We start from the raw sequence: 21,271 nt of genomic DNA, 5'->3' as shown, positions 1-21,271 counted from the left end.
TAAAAAATGCAAATGACATGCCAAATAACTATATTTGGCCGTGAGGTAGGTTTATAGAGAAGTTATGAACATTTTAACATCACTCAGCAATAATCATATATATATATATATATATATATATATATATATATATATATATATATATATATATATATATATATATATATATATATATATATATATATATATATATATATATATACACATATATATATATATATACACATACACATATATATATATACACATACACATATATATATATATATACATACACATATATATATATATATATACATACACATATATATATATATATATATATATACATACATATATATATATATATATATACACATATATATATATATACATACACATATATATATATATATATATACACATACACATATATATATATATACACATACACATATATATATATATATATATATATTTTTTTTTTATGTTTGCAAAAATGAGGATTTCAGTCTATCTAAAAGTTTATGGGTTGAGTCGAGATAGAAATGACCACAGAGAGCAGATCCAGTCTGGTTTTAGCTCATAGAGTACATTCGAACAATGATGTGTGTTTAATGCATGGCAACCGAACGAGAGAATTCTTGTGGATTGCAGGCCATTTTTGGTCTCCCATTTATTGGTACTCCGTGACCCATTCTCAGAATTCACTTTATGAGCTCATTTCCCAGAATGATTGTGCTTGTAAAATGATGGACAACAGCATTACTTTGGAGCAGCACAATATGCATGATATGGTCAACAAAACACACTTATGCGCAATAATCTTTATACTCCCTCATATAAAGCCGCCACCCAACCCAGCTTCAGCTGAAGACCAGAATTAGAAGACAGAAAACACTTCAACCCAGTTCTTGTTTTGGCAGCATGAACATTTACTTTTGTCATGTCATATAACAAAAAGTGATATTGACTAGAAATCAGGTTTCCATGTGGTGTAACTTAGTTTATTTTAATTCCACAAATTTGTCAAAAAAATTACAAAATACTCAAATGGGGAGAACACAGGACTCACAATCTGCCTTAATTATCTCTACTTTTTGTTTACACTGTGTCATCCCATGGCGACTACTAATATATACAATAAGCTTCAAGATACCAGTATATATAAATCTTAGCAGTCAGAATGTACATTCTGCTATTGCCGCTTTGAAACAAGAAGCTAAACCATTGACAACACTCAACATCAAAGGTTTAAGACACAAAAGAGGGACAAAAGGAGAAAATGCTTAAAACAAAAATAAAATGCTGTATACATCTGAGACAGAATAAAAAATACATGACAGTCCAATTACAGAAAGTAATCAGCTTTGGGTGTATACTGCTAAAAACAGGCTTCTATGCATACTCTTCAAAGGATGCACAATGGCTTTTTAAAAACCAAACAGGGAGAATTAAAAACAGTACTAGGAGCTTTGACTGTACTTTGAACTGTACGCTCGAGAAAGGCCCACACACGCATGTCATTTCAAATAACGAACGTAAATTCTGGTGAAAACCCAACGCAATGAACAAAAATACTGCATGTAACAGTCGATGATTGCTATCAAATGGCCTCGCCATGATGGAGAGCAACTAAAGAGGCATCATGCATCATAGGTAATGCAATGTCAGGAATGCAGAGAGCAGCTCAAACACAGTCGTCGTCTCCACTACTGTGAACACATGCACACAGGTACACAGACTCCAATCCAAGCCAGCCTCTTCCCCCAGGCTTCACAGTGAGAATGGTTCAATGAATCTGTACAGTAGGTCGGGAAACTGACTGTGTGAGGACAAACCCGGGGGTGTAGCATTGCTATCTTTTCCAGCACCCTTTGACAATGTGTAAATCTAAAAAGTAAAAAAAAAAAAATTGCATCAAGATGTCGCTTATTGTCACTTAAAAAAGCAGTCCGGTTGGTTTCGCAAATCTCTAAAGCACTGAGGAACTTGTCGAGATATGAACCCAGTTGCAAAACACAAAGCCGTTCAACTTTGGTACACGGAAAACAGAGCGAACGGCTTTCGAAATGCACTTAAAAAGCCATAAGAAATCCAATTATAGTTTCGGAACAAAAACTGAGGTTAATCAGTGCAATACTCATTCTTTCCAAATGGGCTACTTGCCCCAATACTCACGAGGCACCGCACATCCTCCTCCTCCAAGTGCTTTGAACGTCTAACTCCGTTTGAGTTCAGCCAAGAAATGAAACGTATGGTCATGAGTGTTTGTCGCAGACTGTCGATACATATGAAACCAAACAAACAAAACAATAAAAAAGCATCATCAGAGCTTTGACCTCTAGAGGTGTTTGGATTCAAATCCGGTACCATTCTACCCAGCGAACCCCGCTTCCATGGACCGAACCATCTGACATGGTTACCTGCTCGAACAGTGCCATCTCCTTCCCCTCTGAAACAAGGGATGACACTTCAGAAAATTATTTTATTGGAGGTCTAACGACTCTGTTAGGAATCCACACCTAATAATAATTATAACAATAATAGTAATAATTATATATGTATATATATATATTTATATACTATTTACAGACTTACAGAAAAACGCCATGCTGCAGCTTTTCTTAACATTATGAAAACCTCCTACAATGTATTAAAATAAACATTGAATTTAAGATAGCACTTTTCAGATATAACCTGTTCTGACTGTTCTGTTCCTCTGTTTTTCCCCCAGTTAGCACAGTGACAAAGTATCTGGTTCTCTAGCACCTACAAAAGACGTCAGGGAAGCTTCTCAGAGTATGTTCATGCAGGAAAGTCACAATCAGTCTTGAGGACGCTGTCACTACTTGAACGATATATAACCCCCCGAAAAAGTCACTGACGTAAAAAAAAAAAAGAAGTCTGGAATAGTGAAGAAAGATGACAACAGAAAGAAGGCTCCTCAGACGATCCTTGTCACTCTGCCGAACTGAAAACGTTTCTAGGACACGCGAGTTCCCGTGTGTGTGACTGTTCTGCTGTGTCCACCTGTGTCCTGCTGCTCCTCAGGGAGTCTGTGGGTGATCACAGCTGCTTGTCGCTTTCCTTCTTCAACCGGCTGAAAAACAGTGAGATAGAAGAGAGATGTATGTTATTATGAAAGATGTTTGAAGCACATGTACGTTCTATCAAATGTCAGGCTGTGAGACTGACCTGTAATAGTCCTCCTGTCCTGGCAGAGGGCCTCCGTGCATGTGGTGATGACCGTGTAGCCACTGCTGCTCCATGGCCAGTCTCTGTAGCTCTGCAGACTGTGCATGCATGGCCTGCAGCTGGTGTGCCGCTGACATGGGCGGTGGGAGCCCACCTGGGAGATCTCTGGGATATGGAGGGCCTACAGATGAAACGGGAAGACTGATTAGTCAATGCCTGGACAAATGATGGAGAAGCTGCTCATGAACGTGTCTTACCGAACATAGGGTGCCGGAGCATCTCGTGTTCGTGTGGGGGCTGTCCGAGCAGGGGGTTGGGGATGGCTCCGGGCGGATAAGGGAACCGGGCGAGGTGCGGTCCACCGGCCAGCGGGTCTACAAGCGGATGTGCCCCAGAACCTGGGGGACACACAAGGCATTCACCACCACCTTCTCCGTGTGAGTAGCTTTTTGTAATGGTACATTGTCAATATTATACAGATACACACATTTAATATTCACAGCATTGACATTAAAAATGAACATCATGCTTACAAGACAAGTGTGCAACAACCTTTAATAGTAGGGATGCATGACATATCAGTACCATATTGGTTACTGATATTGGTTACTATATATACATAGAATGATTTAATAAAACTTTTAAACATAATATTTAGCAAATACCATACTTCAAATTGATTTAGAAAAAAAATACAGAATTTGAATATTTGTACCATTTATTGGCCATTTACAGTTCATAACATGAAAATTTCAGATGGAATTTTAATATCAGTGCATCCCTATTTATTTATATATACACAAACACACATACATTGTTTTTTATTTTTTTTTAATAGCACGTAAACTATAGGCAGGGGTGAACATAATTATTTCAGCCTGGTTCTCATAAGAGAACCTGGAGATTTGGTTTGGTCCTCACACTGCATATAGTGTGACCCATTAAATATAACTATAAAAAATTAATTAATAATATTATTGCACTATATTTATTTAGTTTTTTTTAATAATAATAGTAAATAAACTAAATAATAGTGTGTGATAATATTATAAAAAATAAAAGGCAGTCCTAGTATTAAATACAAATACATTTTATAGTAAACTTAAAAATAAAATGCTAATATTTACTACTACATTTGTTTGTTCGCCTCTTTAAGAAGAATCGCTTTATGTATTCCCCAATTTTAAGTCGCTTTGGATAAAAATGTAAAAACTTTAATATATTAAAGTGTTTTTATCATATTCAAACTTAAAATCTGCAGGCTTTCATTTTGGCAGGTTGCCGGCATGTAAGTATACGCGCTTCCAGATTTAGCGCTGCTGATTAAAGAGCGTCAGATGATGAATGTCACAGTTTTGCATTGTGCTTTGAAAACGGCATGGTATAGCCTAGATTTATGCTTTCAGGTTGAAAATAAAACTTATATAGTACAGTTTGTGATCTAAAATGGTAATTGTGTATTAACAGCGGTCAACCATGTCGGTACGCAAATGCGATGTCAGAACATATTTAACGCATTTTTTATTTTGGTCGCGCATGTGGACCTGCGGACCACTTACGTGCACCCTTGACTATAGGGATAGTTCACCAAATATAAAAATGTTGATTGATTTCTCACCCTCATGTTGTTCCAAACCCGTAAGACCATTGTTTATCTTCAGAACACAAAGATACTAGGACAGAAAGCTCTCAGATTTCATCAAAAATATCTTTATTTGTGCTCCGAAGACGAACAAAGGTCGTTAGGGTTTAGAACGACACGAGGGTGAGTAACTAAATCACAGAATTGTTTAAAAAACAATCTTCAGTGGCCCAGATGGAATCTGTGGACATTTTAAAAAATGTTGGGCTATTTTACATGAAAACTGATGGAATGGATTCAATCAAGTTTGTTTTCACAGCTGCTTATTTGAAACTGAATGCATAATGAAATAAGCTAATATATCTCATAATCGCAAGAGATATGCATGAGATTCCATGTGGGCATAATACAACAATCCAGCACACAACATTAGAGTGAATGGTCCCTCACCTTGGTGCAGCGGGTCCTGTTGGTGCAGGTGTAGGTGTGAATGGATGTGCGAGTGCTGATGGTGGTGTGGCGTCACGTTGAACATCTGGAGCCGAGCGATGGGGTCATTAGCCACAGAGGCCATCCTCTCGGCGTGTATCCTCTCGGCCAACCGGTCGGGGTACATCATCTCAGGCCGTAGCTGCGGCCCGGCTAGTGCCAGCCGTTCCCGCTCCAGGGGATTCAGGCCGGGGTGGAAGGAGGCGAATGGATGTGGGCCAGCCATGTGCGGGAGACCAATGGGCCCGTGTCGGGCAAAGTGCTCCATGGGGTTTGCGGAAGGATGCAGGCTCTCCAATTCTGGAGGTTTGACCTCGAAGCCTGGCTTCATCCTCTCCATTCTCATCTCCCTCTCACGGATCTCTCTTTCTCGCATCTCTCGCTCCCGCAGCTCACGCTCGCGCATGCTGGGGTCTGCATTGTACAGGCCGGGCATGTGATAGGCCAGGAGAGGGTCTGAGGGGTTGAGCGAGACAAAGAAGGGATGATTACGGTTGGTGGGGGACATGACGTGGGGACGAGCGTATTCGCTGAGCTGGCGCAGGGCGGGAGTATCAGGGCCAATGTAAGGGGGCACAGTGGCGATGGTGGTGGGTGGTGGATCAAAAGATGTCCGCATATGAGCCGATCCCCCCATCGGGGGTTCACCCATGCGACCCTCATGCGAAGAACTGGAAGCTTTCTGTAAAGACAGAGAAGATATAGTAAGCAACCTAATACTGAATTTTAGCTGAAACCATCAAATAAAGTTGCATTTCAACTTGTATGCAACACATTAGACCAAAACTTACAGCAGCTCTCTCAGCCTCCTTCTCTCTCTCCCGTTCCCGCTCCCTTTCTTTTTCTCGTTCCCTCTCCTTTTCTTTCTCTTCTCGTGCCTTCTGCTCCGCCTCCCTCTTGGCTTTCTCCAGCACCTCTTCCCGCTTCTTTGCCAGTTTTGATGAGGCCAGTGGTGTGAAGTAGAAGTCTGTTCTGGCACATGTGTTGTAACCTCTGTCCAGATGCTTGTAGAACCTGTAAACAGGATAGACGGGAAGACCATCAGAATAATCATGGAGAATGACTACTGTCAGAGTCATTTTGTAGTGTCCAACCTTTCTTCTTATGTGACACATTAGCTATGAAAATATTTTCACAGGCTGAATTTGCAGCCATTAAAAAAAGCAATGCAATTACTTTGTTACAAATAAATAACCTTTGACATGTCCTCTCGTTTATACTATACTAGAGCCACTCAAATCAATCCATTTAATCACCAGTTCCATAAAGAGCTGCTCTCTCTGTGCATTAGTGAGCTTATTGCTATTCACTGAAGGGGAGACAAGGCCACAGTAGCTCTACAAAGACATGCTCATGTTCTGATGGAGGCTTTCAGTGCTATGATGCAGTCATTAATCTGTGTCCTGTCTACACTTGATGACTGCAGAAGAGCTGAAGCAGGTTTAATTAGGCCACTACATTAATAGCGCTATTTAACAACTTTTAAACAAGTACATTTTGCAAACAGAACCTGATAACATGTTTAACTATTAATAATATACAATTTGAATAAAAATATAATATTTATATAATATATAATAAGGAAAATGACACATACAATAACCATATCTCCACTTTCTTGCAATTACTCTTATTGTACATATAAAATACAGTGTACAGTGTGAGTACATAGAGTGCATTTCTTTGTTAAAAAAAAAAACAGATTTTTTTTTATTACAATAAACAATTATAAATTAATATATCATTCTTATAAATTGAATCAAATATAGTTTTATCATCATTTGGAATTTTTTTTATAACAACAGCAATAATAATTCATTATTTATTTTTGTTTTGTGGGGAGGGGGGCTATAATAAAAATATCAATGTGTTTAATAAATATAACAAATCATTACCGTGCTGACTGGCTGGCATGACTGGGAGTGTTGACAATGGTGGGTGGGGGCGAAGGACTCCTCTGTGGTGGTGGAGGACTCTCTGGTTCCTCCACCTCATCCAGAGGCTCTTCTTTAATTTGCACAGGTGGCACAGTGGAGGGTCCCGGACAGGGCGCGGTGACTGATGCAGGCAGGGGCATGGATATGGAGGAGGGTGGTTGTTGCAGCGCAGACATAGAGCTCACAACGGAGGAGGGTACGGTGGAGGGTGACAGGACGGGAGAGCTGCCTGGCAAGAAGGAATGGGGAGGGAACGGGGGCTGAGAAGGCGCCGAGTGTGAGGCAGAGGAAGAGGAAGGGAGTGGAGGAGCCGGAGGGGGCACTTGACTTCCTGTTGCTGGAAGATTTTGGGACTGGGTGAGCACTGGAGGTTGCACGGGTGGAGGTTGAAGTTGCTGGTTTTGAGACATGAGCTGAAGGGGTGGCGGATGGGCGGAGGGAGGGTGATGTGTGGATAGAGAGCTGAGGGGCTTCAAGGCGGGCGGAGGGGGCAAGTTGGAAGGCATCTGTGGGAATGGAGGGTGGCTGGGATGCTTGTGTGATTGAGGGTTTGGCATTTGTGGGATGGGGGTGGTTGGTGGAGGTTTGATGTGGGGCATAGGCAATGTTGCGGGAGGGAGAGGCTGCTCTCTGGGAGGTTGGCTGCCGCTCTGTGAGGAGGACTGTGACTGGGATGGAGGGGTGTGAGGTCGCTGTTGTTGAGACAGGGAGGTGGCTTGGGTCTGACCCGAGAGAGCTGAAGGGGGAACCTGAGACTGACCCATTGGGAAGGACTGAGCAGGTAAAGCGTGAGGGAGGGGCATGTGTGATGGCCCAGCCTGCAAAGGATGGCCCAAGGGCAGCATGGGGCCGTGTAGTGGAGGCTGCAGAGACTGAGGGCCGATTTGAGGAGGTGGAGGTGGCTGAGGCAGGCCCTGCAGTGGGGAGTGAGGTGAGGGCAGCCTCTGTGCTCCGGATTGGATGAGAGCCAGTGGACCCGCTGGAGGTATCTGCTGAGGAGGCATGGAGGTAGGGGGGATGGATGGGGATGGCTGAGAGGACAGTGAAGGTGCGCCTGAGGCGGGTGGCGTTGAGGCTGCGGCTGCAGAAGGAGGGACTGGGGGTAATGCCCCTGTCTGGCACTGGATGACTGGAGGGTGCTGGCCCTGAAGGATCTGCTGCTGCGCCGAGGAGTCGGAGTCACTCTCGTTGTCACGTGGGCTGGGGATGCTTGGAGAAGAGCTGCGGTTGTCCTGGTCAATATCCTTGGGATCGCTGCTACCCTCGTCATTTACGCTGCGACCGTCCGAGCTCTCACCCTCGCCCTCTCCTTCACACTCCGAGGGTGAGTCTGGCCGTTCCTGTGGAAGATGGAGAGGAGGAGGAAGGGTCAATAAACTTGCCCATAGCGGCAGTTACTAATGACCGAATAATGGGTGCAGTCATGATCAAGAACAAATAACCTTTGCATATCACAGTGCTTGAGTTGTAATGTGAACTCCTGACATTTAAAGGATATGAAATCACTCCATTATCACCATAGGTAACGGCCAAAATAAATACAACTGTAAAATCCAGCGTCTTCACTGGACTTTGGGTCAAATAGAACTGCCATGAACCCTTCAGTGAACTTTAGTCTAAGTTTATTTATGTCTTTTGGATTAACGGAGAACTGTTCTTCCAAGAAAACCTCTAGTTGATCATTTTTCTCCCAAACAAATCCCACATTTCCAAAATACATCGTCAAACAACCATCTTCATGGCAGCAGCACACATTGAGAAGTATCGAAAATAACTGATTAAAAGTACTGTACAAGCTGTTTCTGGTTTAGAGATACACTCGTACACAAAATAATTAATAAGAGGCTGCTTGTTTAGTAGGAGTTTCCTTACCTGCGTTTTAGACTTCTTTGCGCTTGTCCTCTCGGACTCCTCTGTATCCGAGGCTCCTTTCTCTCTCTGACGTTTGGCACTCTTCATAGGCGATGGCGCATCTTCCTTTGTCTTCTGTTTGGACAGAATGAAAACAAGTTTCTTCTGAAAACAAGGTCCTGTGATTCTCAGTGTAATTCTGATTGCTATAGTCTGGTCGTGTAGATCGTACCTTGCTGAGTTTCTTGGAGTCAGTCTTGCTGTCAGTGCTGGAGGTGCTGGCTGCACTGGGTGAGGTCCGCCCGCTGGACCTCAGATCCTCATTGGTTGGTGAGGCTCTGCCATCTGGGCTGGCGGTCTGCTTCTTGCGGCCACTTCGTAGCGTTGACATCTGAACCGAATAATAAAATATCTGATATAACACTGCTAATAATGCTAAAACACATTATATGCCGTTAAACTGCCACTAAAAAGGAATAAAGTATGGTGTCTTACTGAGCCGCGATTCCGTCGAGTCCTCATGCTATGCTTCCCACTGAGCCCATCGTCTTCCTCTTTGACAGGTTTGAACATAAACGGTGGCGGGTCTACAGGCTTCTCAATGGGGGGTAGTTCGCCGTACTTCTTAAAATGGATCCGGCAGTCGGTGCACAGCAGGATGTTCTCACGACCCCCGTGGTGCCAGTCCTTGGAGGCTGTAAACACAAATTCAAGTTCAGCTGAACTCTGCTTATTAAACATTACTAACAGGAAGTGCTCCAGGCCTAGCCAAACACCTCATGGACATGCTAAGGTCAAAGACTGTTACTCATTCATGCTGAGGATGTTTTCAAATCTGAAGTGAGAGTGATAGGAATGCCAACTGCATCCAACAGGTCAGAGGATTTAATGAGGCAAAAAACGGACGCGTAAGTGTCAGATTGGATTAAATTAAAAATGACACACTCTGATGTCCATCTGCCAGATGAGGGATGGGGCCGAGCATCAGAGCACTCTCAAACTGAGAGTAATTACAGGCCTGCGGAGGGGATTATTGAAGTCTTCTGAAGGGAGAACTCGCACAGAGTCTTCACCCGTCTCATACTATCACTATATTAGAGTAATACCTCCATCATTTCACCCTTGAACAACCGAAGGACTGACAAAACCCAATGTTCACCGTTTCTCTCACTCTATATTAACTTGTTCATTGAACTGCTGCATAAAAGCAGTATCACAGTTGTACTGTTTGTCTAAATACCAACATGATTTGATAGTTACATAAATCAAGCACTCACTGGTAGTGAAACAGTGACGACAGGCGTATCCCTTCAGTTCCTGCTCGCTGTCTTCACTGTCAAAGTCATCTTCGCTGGCTGAACTCAAGTCCACTGGAAAAGACAAACATGCTGGTTAATGAATGTCATTTCACAACTACAGTCTCTTTAGGACAAGCATGCTGCACTCAACACATTATCAGTGGCTCTTTGAAGAGACAAGTACAGTACACATAATAAGAGCGATCCCTCCCTGTTGCGTCTCTTATCGGATATGAGATTTCAGCTGTTTACTTTGAAGAATCACAGAGGGGGATCTGTGCTCTGAAAAGCCATACTAGTCCTGGGAGTTTCAAAGATGTCATGTGTAGCAGTGACAAGAGTCTGTTCTCTGTCTTTAGGGGGAAGTGAGGCAGATTGCACTTACAGAACTCGCTGGAAGGTGGGCGGGAGGGAGTGTTGACGGGAGTGGAAGCAGTGCGGGTCTTAATCCGGCGGAAGACGGGTTGTCTGCGGTGCCTGCGGTGGGCTCTGCAACTAGCAGCCTCAGGGGTTTTCTTCCAATAATAGTAAAAGGTGATCAGCTCCCCCTGTGAGACCGAAAACACAAAAACATCTCATGAACAAGCTGTTTTTACAAGCACTCTGACAGCCTCAGTGAGTGAAACCAAACAAAGAAACTTTTCAACTACTATAAAAAAAATTATGTTGATCTGTTGGATGTAAACCTGACTTGATAAGCGAACAAAACGACCTCAAATGTCAAACTGATAAGGCAGCTGCACTGAAAACATCAGTGTAGATTTTATGACAGACAGAAAGAAAGGGAGAAAGTATAGCGTCCTGGACAAAGAATCCATGCCGGGTTTGCCAGCAGGCCGGCTTGTTGTGCCGTGGCTGTCCCAGGATTAGGCAGCGAAGCTCTCTGAATGCTGGGATATTAGGATCAGTACATTGGTGGCTGCCTGGGTGGCAGGCGCTTGAATGGAAACAAAGGAACATGTCAGGGAGAGCTTTGGCGCTACAAATAGGGAGTGAAACGGCTCCAAGCCCCTGCGCTAGAAGAGTCAATTGAACTTTAATCAAACATTCAGAGGGCGCGATTGCCAGGGAGTAAGGCGTATAAATCCCGAGCACAAAAGCCAGCCAGGAAATCAATACCCTACTGAAACATTAACACATGCAATCATGGATCAGAAGATGCTTTGCTGAGGCAGCCTGCACAAATTAACTGTCGCTTTCCGGACACACTCAAAATACACACAAACCGTTGTCTGGTGGAGAAGCAATTATGCACTTTTCCTGCGGTGGTTCCTCTTGTTTCTCCTTTTATACCTTTCCGTTTCTTATTAACAGAATCATTTGCCTGATTTTGGATATTCATTTCAAGGCACTGCACTGGAATGGCTGGCGTGTCAACGGCTGAGACTTTAGCATGTTTTATTGGTGCAGGAATGAGTGAAGAGGACAGTCATGAGGTTTGACATGGTCTGTTAAACTCAGGCTGAATGGGGCTTGGGTATCTTTAATGTGTATTGATTGCTTTCCCTCTTTGCTTCGGCTGTTCTTCTTGACATAAATTGGTCATTAAAATGCTGCTCTCCCCAACACATTAACAGCTTTACGGCAAACACTTCAAACTATTCTTGGCAGCAAGCAGAAAAACATGTACTTCGAATCCTATCAGACCATTCATAGGCTATTTTATTGCTTGAGTGAATTTTACTGAACCATATAGATTCGCTTCGGATGCCTGCACTTGAGTATATGAATTATATTTACATAAATCACAAAAAAAATGCTGCAGCACTCTGATGGAAAGGCTATAAAACTGAGGTTGGGCTGCTAAGCTACCATGTCTGACATGGGCAAACACACAAGATAAGTCTCGCCCTTACAGCTTCTTATGAGCTTTGACTGCCTCATTTTCCAAAAGCATTTAAGGTACAGCATCATTTCCATCAAGAAGCACTTGGAAAGTTGCATTAAAGCGAGGGCTTTAGTGTTTCAAATTTAAATCCACTTTTTGGTCTTAAAAATAATGGGAGCGATCAGAATATGCCATTGGAGGGAAGAAAAAAAAAATCATGAAAAATTCACAAAAATATCAAAAATGCATGCTGAGCAGTAGAGGAATGTTCTCAAAATGTTTCCACATGCGTTGGACACAGAGTATCCCATCTCTGAGTGGCCCAATGGACACACGTACGAGGAATATCAATTATGACAATTATATCAATTACCTGTGGGTGGTACAAATGCTTGCCAAATGAGAAACACAAGGCTGACAGCCATCATCTTCAAGTATCCCAGCCACTGAACTAAATGAGCCACTGAAAACACCTGAGAGTTAATGCCTTGTTAGGAATCTTAAGAATAAGCCCAGCTCCTGCGGTTTATTTATCTGATATGATGAGAGGAACGTGCAATGGCGAAAGGCCCGGGCCCGCGTCTAAGAGCAAAAGGCTTTTTGGCAGGGTCGGTCAGGGCGCAGGTGCAGGCCAAAGGATGGCAGGCTTCCTGATGTGAAATTTAATTGAAATGTGCAGATCAAAACTCTTCGGCAGGACAGCGGGCTGGCTTTCTTCACAGCCTAATGACTGTTCGCCACAGCATCCCCCCTCCCCTTCCTCACGGTTGCCCCTTGCTTTTTATTTTCCCTCCCTCTATTTGATGTGAGCTTTGAAGCATGAAACCTCAACTTAATGCTACAGAAGATAAAAAGAAAAGGTCATTTTAGCCCTCAACCATTTTCGCCGGAGCACTTCATAGCTCTTAAACATCCCAGAGGAAGGCAGACGCAAAATTCGCTGGGGTTTGGCGTAATAACACTGTGAAAGGAATCACCGTGGTCATTCAAAAGTAATTTAGTCCACAGGCTATCAAGACAGGTGTCAAGGGTGGAGAAGAGCAGACATCCACGGGCGAAGAGAACGCAGTGATGTTTAATGCAATCTGCTGAAGCAATATGTAGAGGAGTAGGCGACTGAGGATGAAAAGTGTGTTGAAATGTTTTGAGAGGATCATCTGTGGTGGTGACAAATTTCCTTGGGCGATAACTGTACGATGGAGAGCTATAGAAAAATCCCCTTTCAAGCTGGAAGAGAGGAGATGGAAGAGGAAAGACGATTTGATTAGAAGCATGGAGGGGCTGTGCCAAGTCACGGCTCCGGGTTTTTCGCTCATCCCTCACTCGCTTCAGCGCTGTTCATTCTTTCTGACAAGACACTACGTTTATTTTAGTCGCACAGATTTTTCACAATAATTTTCACAAGGTGTCGCAAAGAAACATAGGACGGGCAAAGAAGCAGCCATTAGTCTTTTATATAAGGAGATGTCCTACTGTGAAGCAAAATAAAAGATGACATCTGGGGGAGGAAATGTCTCCTGTGAGTTTCTGTTCGCGGTGGAGGCCTGTGAAGCTGGATGCACATAGCGAGTTAGTGTCAAGTGCTCAGACTGACAGCTTGAATAACAAAGCCAGGTCTTTGTGTGTCGGAAACAAAACTGAGATTTCTCTCAACAATCTGTATCGAGCTTCAAATGTCAAATATAAGCCCTTTTTTTCATTTTGTTTTCTGTATACACTAGAGTGCAAAACATTATGCTATCAAAAAAATTGTCCACCCAAAAATGAAAATTCACCCTCATGTCATTTTAAATCTGTATGATTGACTATCATACAACACAAAAGGCAGTGTATTTTATTTAAGATGCACTGAAAGTCAATGTGCACACTGTTTAGACCGCATTGACTTTCACCGTTTTGACAAAACCGCACAAAAGAGAGAAATCATACAAATTTGGAATGACATGAGGGTGAATAAATGAGGGTGAATTTCATAACTCTTTATGAATCTGTAGCGTTTAAAAAATTATTTGTGGTTAAAATAGCACTGGAATTTTGTACGACATGAAAATACTCGGCCTAAAATAAATTTTCCCAAATCGCTTGTTCCCCCAGAGCCAGGATAAATGCGTAAAGCTACTCGTGTGTGTGGAATTTCCTCCATTAGCCCTGAATCTCTCAGCAGAAGAGAAGAGTGTGTGCCAGTGAGCGAGAGATACTGACAACGTAAGCTTGGAATTATGAGACATTTCAGAATGCTTCCATCTGCAGAATATTTCTGGAGGGTGGATTATCTGACAAGGAAGGGGCTTACCTCCTATCACGGCACAGAGAAATGCTTTTCCACTCTGATTTCGCCTCGAGAAAACCGACGATGTGCGAGCGTGCGTGCACAAACTGTAATTTCCAACAGATTATGCTTCTTTTCATTGCAGCAGGCCGTTGGGGAGAAACCGTAGCTGGACCTCCTGGTCGTGTGCGAGTCTGTGTGTAGGATGGGTGCGAGGCCTAAACTCCTGTATTTATACACTCATCCGCACTCAGGCCTGGACTTGAACAGATGGTTTCTGTTTTTCCTGGCAGATTTGTGACGAAGCCACAAAAGGCCCCTGCTTTGACAGTGAGCCAAACGGTTAAGGCTGTGGCTGGCAAATACAGGGGAAGGAGAGCAGCAGAGAATGCAAGGGAAGGCAGCGAGGGGGAAAGAGAAAATGGAAGACAGCAACAGACAATCAAACCAGTCTGAAGAAAACCTCAAGAGCATTTGCTTGGTTAAACAAGGTTTTTGATACGAGAACATTTGGTTACTAGGTACAGACAGGCAATGTGCAGCTGTAAACATTAATTAGTTGAGTTGGACCGTGTGCTTTCCAGTCTTTGCATGGGGATCGATTGTGCCCATGTAGGGGAGGGACATGCAGAGGTAAGCCTCTGTAACACGAAAAGAGAGTTGAAAGAAGTTTGACTAACTTATGGCACTTGACTTATGGTAGATTTTTGTATGTTGTCTTCATTAGCTTAGCTATTTTTTTTAATATTTATATATTAATTTATTATAATATTAACTGCAAAATAAACTGCAGAAATGATCACTTTATATATCGCAACATTTAACATTGTCTAAACAAATATATATATATATATATATCAAAATAAATGCAGCTGTTATACCGTCTGAGAAGAGCCTTGAAAAATTGCATTGAGTGGAGACGTATATTACTGTAACCTTGCTCCAAAGTCAACAAAGCAATGTGGCACACTGCAAAAACAGGCTCCATTCAAACACGATTGCCCAACCTTGTGGTTAAATCAGGCAAATGCGAGACAAAAAAGTGTGCTACAATGGCCTTGGCTGATAGGGCAGGGTGTAAAAGGATGTTAAATAGACAGCGGATCCCTGCTGCGCTGCCGGTTTATTGTTGGAAAAGAAAGAATAAGCCGTGTGCGCTCACAGGTCAACGAGGCACAAGCAGAGGAATCAGCAGTTGTTTCCCTGCCGTAAGCACTTTTAGCCAATGGAGGCAAAAATACGCCACAGCAAGACTTTTTGATGGGGGTCGATCTCTTTAATCCAAAAGATCAAGTTCTACAGCCACAGCTTTGTTCAGAAAGCCAGCGAGCAAACAAAACACAGGCTATCCAAGCCCACTCTTCATACACACTTTACAGAAAGAATTATAAATTATTTGGATAGCCTATCAAGAGAGTCTAAACCATACAAAACGGCCAAGAACACGGAGATAAACAACATTTCCATAAACAACATTTACCAAAACAAGCAGGCTATTTTATCAAGCTTGGACAGCTGCTGGCGATCGAGCAGGCCGCCAGTTTTAGCCATTTTAATTAGTGCCCAAGCCCGAATACCTCTAATCACACAAGGGCCTCTCTAGGGCACTGGCAGCAGGGCTAACGTCTTTGCAATGATTTCAATTTGACATTTATACAGATTGCACCAGGGCAAACATCTGCTACAAGGTTGTGCCGAGAACAGTTCTATCATCTTGGCCATCTTAGCTTGAAAATTACAGGACCCGAGGGCCAGGGCTGCCTCCTTACCCTGTTGGATCCTGCTGCTTTACCTCCCTGTAATACCAGCAATGAAGCTGGATTTCAACATGGCTGCTTTACAATATGGCTGTTTTTCCAACGACACGGGGGAAATTGTCCTCCATCTCATCACACACTCATCTCTATTTTACAACCTAATATTCTTTCTTCCTGCAGGTGCAACTTAAGCTTTGGAGCGTTACCAGTTAGTCTGCACCCTCCTGAGACAAGAGTCTAACTGGCATTGAAAGCCAGGGCAGATTTCCAAGGGTTTAAAGAAACAGAGACTGCATGGTAATCATACCAACATCACATTCAGACAAAACTCTCATTTAAAAAAAAAAAAAAAAAAAAAACCATCTGGAAATCTCAACAAAAAAATAAATAAAATTTTATTAAAATAAAAAAAAAAAGAGAAAGGAAATCACAAAAAAAATTGTTAAAGAAATCAACTAAAAATACCATTTATATGCATTAAAATAAATCTCAGAATTTTTTTTTTTTCTAAATAGAAAATAACTATTGCAGACTATGTGCAGTTTAAATCTGATTATAATTCGATCACTACTTTCATTAGTATGCAATAGGGATGGGTCACTATTTTCGAATATTCGACTAGTTTAATTATAGAATATATTATATTATATTATATTATCATTTCCCCATGTTTTTCGTGCTGATATGGTGGTATTGCATTCATCTAAGTAGGGTGGCGCTGCCAGTAATGCACTTAAAAGCTGTCAAAGGCAACAGAAGCTCACATTGTAAACTTGCATGGCATATAAAAGACTTGGGTAGCATGTTACAGTTAAAGTAATTTGGGACGATGTCAAATAAGAGGTGTCGCTCAATCCATGTTCAGAAAGGAGCGGAAAACAAATAACCCGTGCTACGGAGCCACTTAAGGGACATGGTTAGCTACTTGCTAGCGGTAGTCAGTTACATTACAGTACATAACATTCCACTTAACACATAAACAGAGATGACTGATAGGATGCAACGAATGATTTGCAGATCCTGAGAACTGAAAAACATCTAATCTTGTCAAATGTGTGCCAAGTACAGCAGAGTGCTGCTCCGTACGTGTTGACGCGAATCTCGAAAGTGAAAGTAAAAAACAAGCTCACATTCAAAAGCGGATTCAATTCCCAACGTATTAATAATGGCTCCCTGATGCCTGCAATTTTTATATAGTATAATTGCCCAAAGATATAATTGCGACAGAAGATATATATAAGTAACATATTTCCTCCCATCTCGTTTAGGGGGGTTCCATTTTTTGCCTTAAGAGCAGTTTATGCTAATCGACAGACTGTTATGTTAATAAGTGCCAGCATTCGGTTTATTATATTTATGTTTATTATATTAATGTTTCAGCACGTTACAATCATTATATAGCTTAAGTTAAGGTAGCCTATTTTCTAAAGCAGTTTATCATACAGATTGAAAGTGTGAATCCGTCTCTCTCTGTTTATGGGTGTTTGTGTGTGCATGCAGGAGATGGGTGCGATTTTCAAATAATAATCGAATAATACCCAGTGATTTTTGAATATTATTTTTGCTCGGAATGCACATCCCTTGTATGCAATAATCTAAACAAATTGGTCTTATTCCCTAAAAAAAAATATTTGAAGTGTAGAGAAAATCTTTCTGGGACAACACATGACTGAACTGCAAAGCTGTGTTATCTGCGATCTGTAGACACATCATGTCGGGTTTGTTTGGGAACATTTCTTGCACCAGTACACAAATTATTCCATGACGTTGTCTTTCAAGTGGGGGAAATGGTGGCAGCGAAGAGAGCAGAGACAGTAAGACGACACACCCACTTCCCCAGCTTCCTCTTTTATTTGACTTCATATAAAGCATTCCAGAGAGCTAGTCAGGCCTGGTGTGTTTGCACAGCAGTGGGTGCTTAGCCTTGGCACCGGCTCTTTATGAGAAACCCAGCTAATAAGTGCTGAGGGGAAAAATGGGGAGAGGCAGAAAAGCTGCACTGTATCACCCTCTACGGTCCTGGGCATTTAAAATTGCGACAGTCATATCAAATGCTGGACCAGATTACCTGGAAGAAACGCAAAGGAAAGAGTCTTCGCCAGAAAGGAGCAAGAAAGAACTTTGTGTTGGATGAATGAAGGAAAGAGTTTCAGAATATGTTCAAAGTCACACAAGAAAGAGAGATATGGCAAAAGAAATAGGAGAGTGGGCCGTAGAGAAAATAAATCAAGCTTTCCGCGGGGTATTGACTGGCACTTGCACAGAGAGCTGGCTTTCAGCACAAAAGCCACTTCAATCTTAAGCAAAGTGGGGCTTTTTAGAGAATGCTCGCTTTTCTTAGTATATTGAACTAACCCCTCAACTCTGCCCTCGAGCAAGACTGCTATGCATCCATCTCTCCTTTTTCCATCATTCCCTCTTCTTGTACTGGTTTTTAAAGGTGCCTTGTTTATGTAAAAACTGACGTAGACGGAACAAATGGATTGCTAGCTATTAAATAACATTTTCAAACATTCTGTCAGGGGTAACAAATTTGTAAAAAAAAAAAAAAAAAAGTATTTTTAGGGGCTACAAAAATTAATACAATTTGTAAAAGAATTTCAGGGGCTAAAAAAATAAATAAAATGAGAAAATAAAAATCATTATCTCCATGATACAAACAATTGCAAAACCATTATTTCTTCTGAACACTGCCAGTGATAACAGAAATAAGCAAAACTTGTGCTTACTCTTTCAATACTAAAATGATGATATCAACATATCTTCTATTTTTTGTTACAGGTAAACAACCAACGAGTAACAAATTTCAGCACAAAAGTGCATCGTTGCACTCGCCAAACAGGTATCTGGCATAAGAATTATATGCCCTGTATTTCACTTTGTTGTTTCCCCTACAGGATCAAACAGCTCACTAATAATTAAAAGAGTCATTTCAAATATGAATTTATGGCCAACAGAATACATGCTGTTCAGCATGAAGAGTCAAAACTATCAATCACTGTAGAACTTTAAGGGTGACAGGTCTTTACACAAATTCCTTCAGCTAGCAGGGATTTTCATCAGTGACTAATCATTGAGCTAAGTCAATATCCCATAAAACATGCATTTGATAGCCAACCTATTAGCCACAGCTTGTGTTTCAGTCTCTGATATGACACTGAGGCCAGGTAAAGCTGACAGATGTCCCCAAAAAACATTGCTAAAACAAGTCTAGTATGCAAATCATACTGTACTTAAATTTAATTAAAAAAGAATCGTAAGTGCGCACACAAATATATGTAAAAAATAATGTATTTAAAATTTTATTGTATATAATGTACAGTATAATAATGGATTTCTGTAAAATGTTTAATAGTTAAAAAAAATTGCCATGAAATCTTTACATTTACTAATCCAATGGTAAAACTATTAGCCTAAAAACATTATGCGAAATGCAAAGTACAATGCATTTAACATTTTAAACATACCCAACAAATAAAAAAGTGAAGAAAAAAAAAAAGTAAATACAAGGGTACTTTGCTAAAATTTCTACCATTACTTGGATTGCGCACTAAAACAAAAATGTAAGAAATAGTGCTTTAAGCTTAAGATAAGTTTAATTTTTAAGCTATCAGTAATCAGCCGTAGCTTTACTGAGCTGTAACCAAATATTATATAAACAGTCATGATTCTGTTTTGATTAAACACAATCTCAGGGCCCATGTTCCAGCACCTAACATGCTTACTGTTAAATCTAATATTCGTGCACTCAAGTCCATGCGTAAGCTATTGCTTTCAATCATTTCCCTTAACCTCACCGTTTTCGAAACCACTAAGATGTAGCTTCAGTTTCAAAACAAATGAGAAACCACAGTGAAAAGGAGTTTGTTTTGGTGTCCATGAACGATGACAAATGTATTCAAGAGGAAATAAATGACTTACCGTCTCCTTGTTAGGGAGCAATTCTTTCCGAATCCTAAAAAAGTTTTTCCCGTACTGCCTTAAACCCTTTATGAACCGTTTCTGTTGAGAAAACAAAAGAGAAAAACAGTTAAAATTAGATTTTTAACCACCTGTAACAATACACAAAGCACTACAAATACATTACATTGTGAAAAGCAAGGGGAAGAAAACAATGTTGTGATCTTAATCTGAAAATCTCTGCTTGTGCTAGCACAGCTCAGCTACAGTAAGCAAAAAAAATGAGGGGAAATGACAACAAAAGCAAGAATAGAAGCCGAGATTAAACCACAAGCGGAGTAGAAACACGATGGCAGCTCGTCTGAAATCTTAGTGAAAGTTCAACACGGCGATATGCATATGAGGGTCGCACCACACTGAAGTTCAAAGCTGAAACTGAACTTCAATAAGTTACGACGAATCACAACACACTTCTCCCTGATCTCGCAATTTGCACGCTCGCACTTCAAACAGCTGCCTGATTCCTGAGCAAAGTCCTAGAATTACAAACCCATTTGCTTACAGTTACTGCAAACAAACACAACTTAAGCTAACAGTGTTTAAACAACCAGGTTTATGAATGTGAAAAACGACTCTAAACAACAAGCAAGCACAGTTAATAAATAAACCCCTCACTTAATAAAACCGTAAGAAAAGAACTTTTACAACACAAACCGAACTCCCAAAATAAAATGTATTTACACTGTCCGCTGTAATACAAAAAGAGACTGTGTAGCTTGAATGCTTTTCTATTCCTTCAATAGCCACAGACTGTGAGCCACAAAAAGCGGAGGCAGAAACATTCATAACCAGCGAAGCAGACAACCAACAGATTTACTTTCTTGTTCCAGCGGCGAGCCCCGCTCCACAGTAATCTCAGTCAACGGTCCTCAACAAACAAACTGTTCAGAAAGCCTGTAAAAAGTCCACTTGGCACAACACCCAGATCTCTACGTCCACTCACAGGCAGTAATAAAAATGAGGTGCAAATCCACAAAGTCTCGGAAGGTACGTCGTTTTTTTCCGAGCAAGAGATAGCTTGTCACTCTCTGCTCCTCCACTACAAAGGGGAAGGCTTTACATGTGATCTTTCTGCTAGAGAGCCTCTGGTCTGCGGCTGGCCGGAAAACCTGGAGTGGAGTCG

At 41.4% G+C, this 21,271-nt stretch overlaps 1 protein-coding gene across 6 annotated transcripts in view; it reads right to left on the bottom strand.

Annotated features, from left to right (window-relative positions):
* Positions 1-959: 959 nt before the first annotated feature.
* The window catches only part of LOC128011120 (arginine-glutamic acid dipeptide repeats protein-like), a 151,768-nt gene continuing 131,456 nt past the window's right edge, over positions 960-21,271 (bottom strand). For 4 of the 6 annotated variants that reach the window (XM_052593229.1, XM_052593230.1, XM_052593228.1 and 1 more), the window contains 12 exons: positions 20,110-20,190; positions 10,720-10,882; positions 10,314-10,406; positions 9,532-9,731; positions 9,269-9,427; positions 9,058-9,171; positions 7,144-8,525; positions 6,040-6,262; positions 5,210-5,930; positions 3,435-3,605; positions 3,178-3,358; positions 960-3,082 (listed from right to left, as the gene is read on the bottom strand). In XM_052593229.1, coding sequence (XP_052449189.1) covers positions 3,049-3,082; positions 3,178-3,358; positions 3,435-3,605; positions 5,210-5,930; positions 6,040-6,262; positions 7,144-8,525; positions 9,058-9,171; positions 9,269-9,427; positions 9,532-9,731; positions 10,314-10,406; positions 10,720-10,882; positions 20,110-20,190 — 3,522 coding nt within the window. In that variant the 3' untranslated portion in view covers positions 960-3,048. The remainder of the gene's footprint in view (positions 3,083-3,177; positions 3,359-3,434; positions 3,606-5,209; positions 5,931-6,039; positions 6,263-7,143; positions 8,526-9,057; positions 9,172-9,268; positions 9,428-9,531; positions 9,732-10,313; positions 10,407-10,719; positions 10,883-20,109; positions 20,191-21,271) is intronic. The other 2 variants (XM_052593231.1, XM_052593234.1) reach the window with 1 other exon arrangement.

This window comes from Carassius gibelio, chromosome B23, assembly GCF_023724105.1.
Source record: "Carassius gibelio isolate Cgi1373 ecotype wild population from Czech Republic chromosome B23, carGib1.2-hapl.c, whole genome shotgun sequence".
NCBI classification, from domain to species: domain Eukaryota; kingdom Metazoa; phylum Chordata; class Actinopteri; order Cypriniformes; family Cyprinidae; genus Carassius; species Carassius gibelio.
Note: the sequence above shows the minus strand (reverse complement) of the source record. Positions and strands in the feature narration are given on the sequence as shown.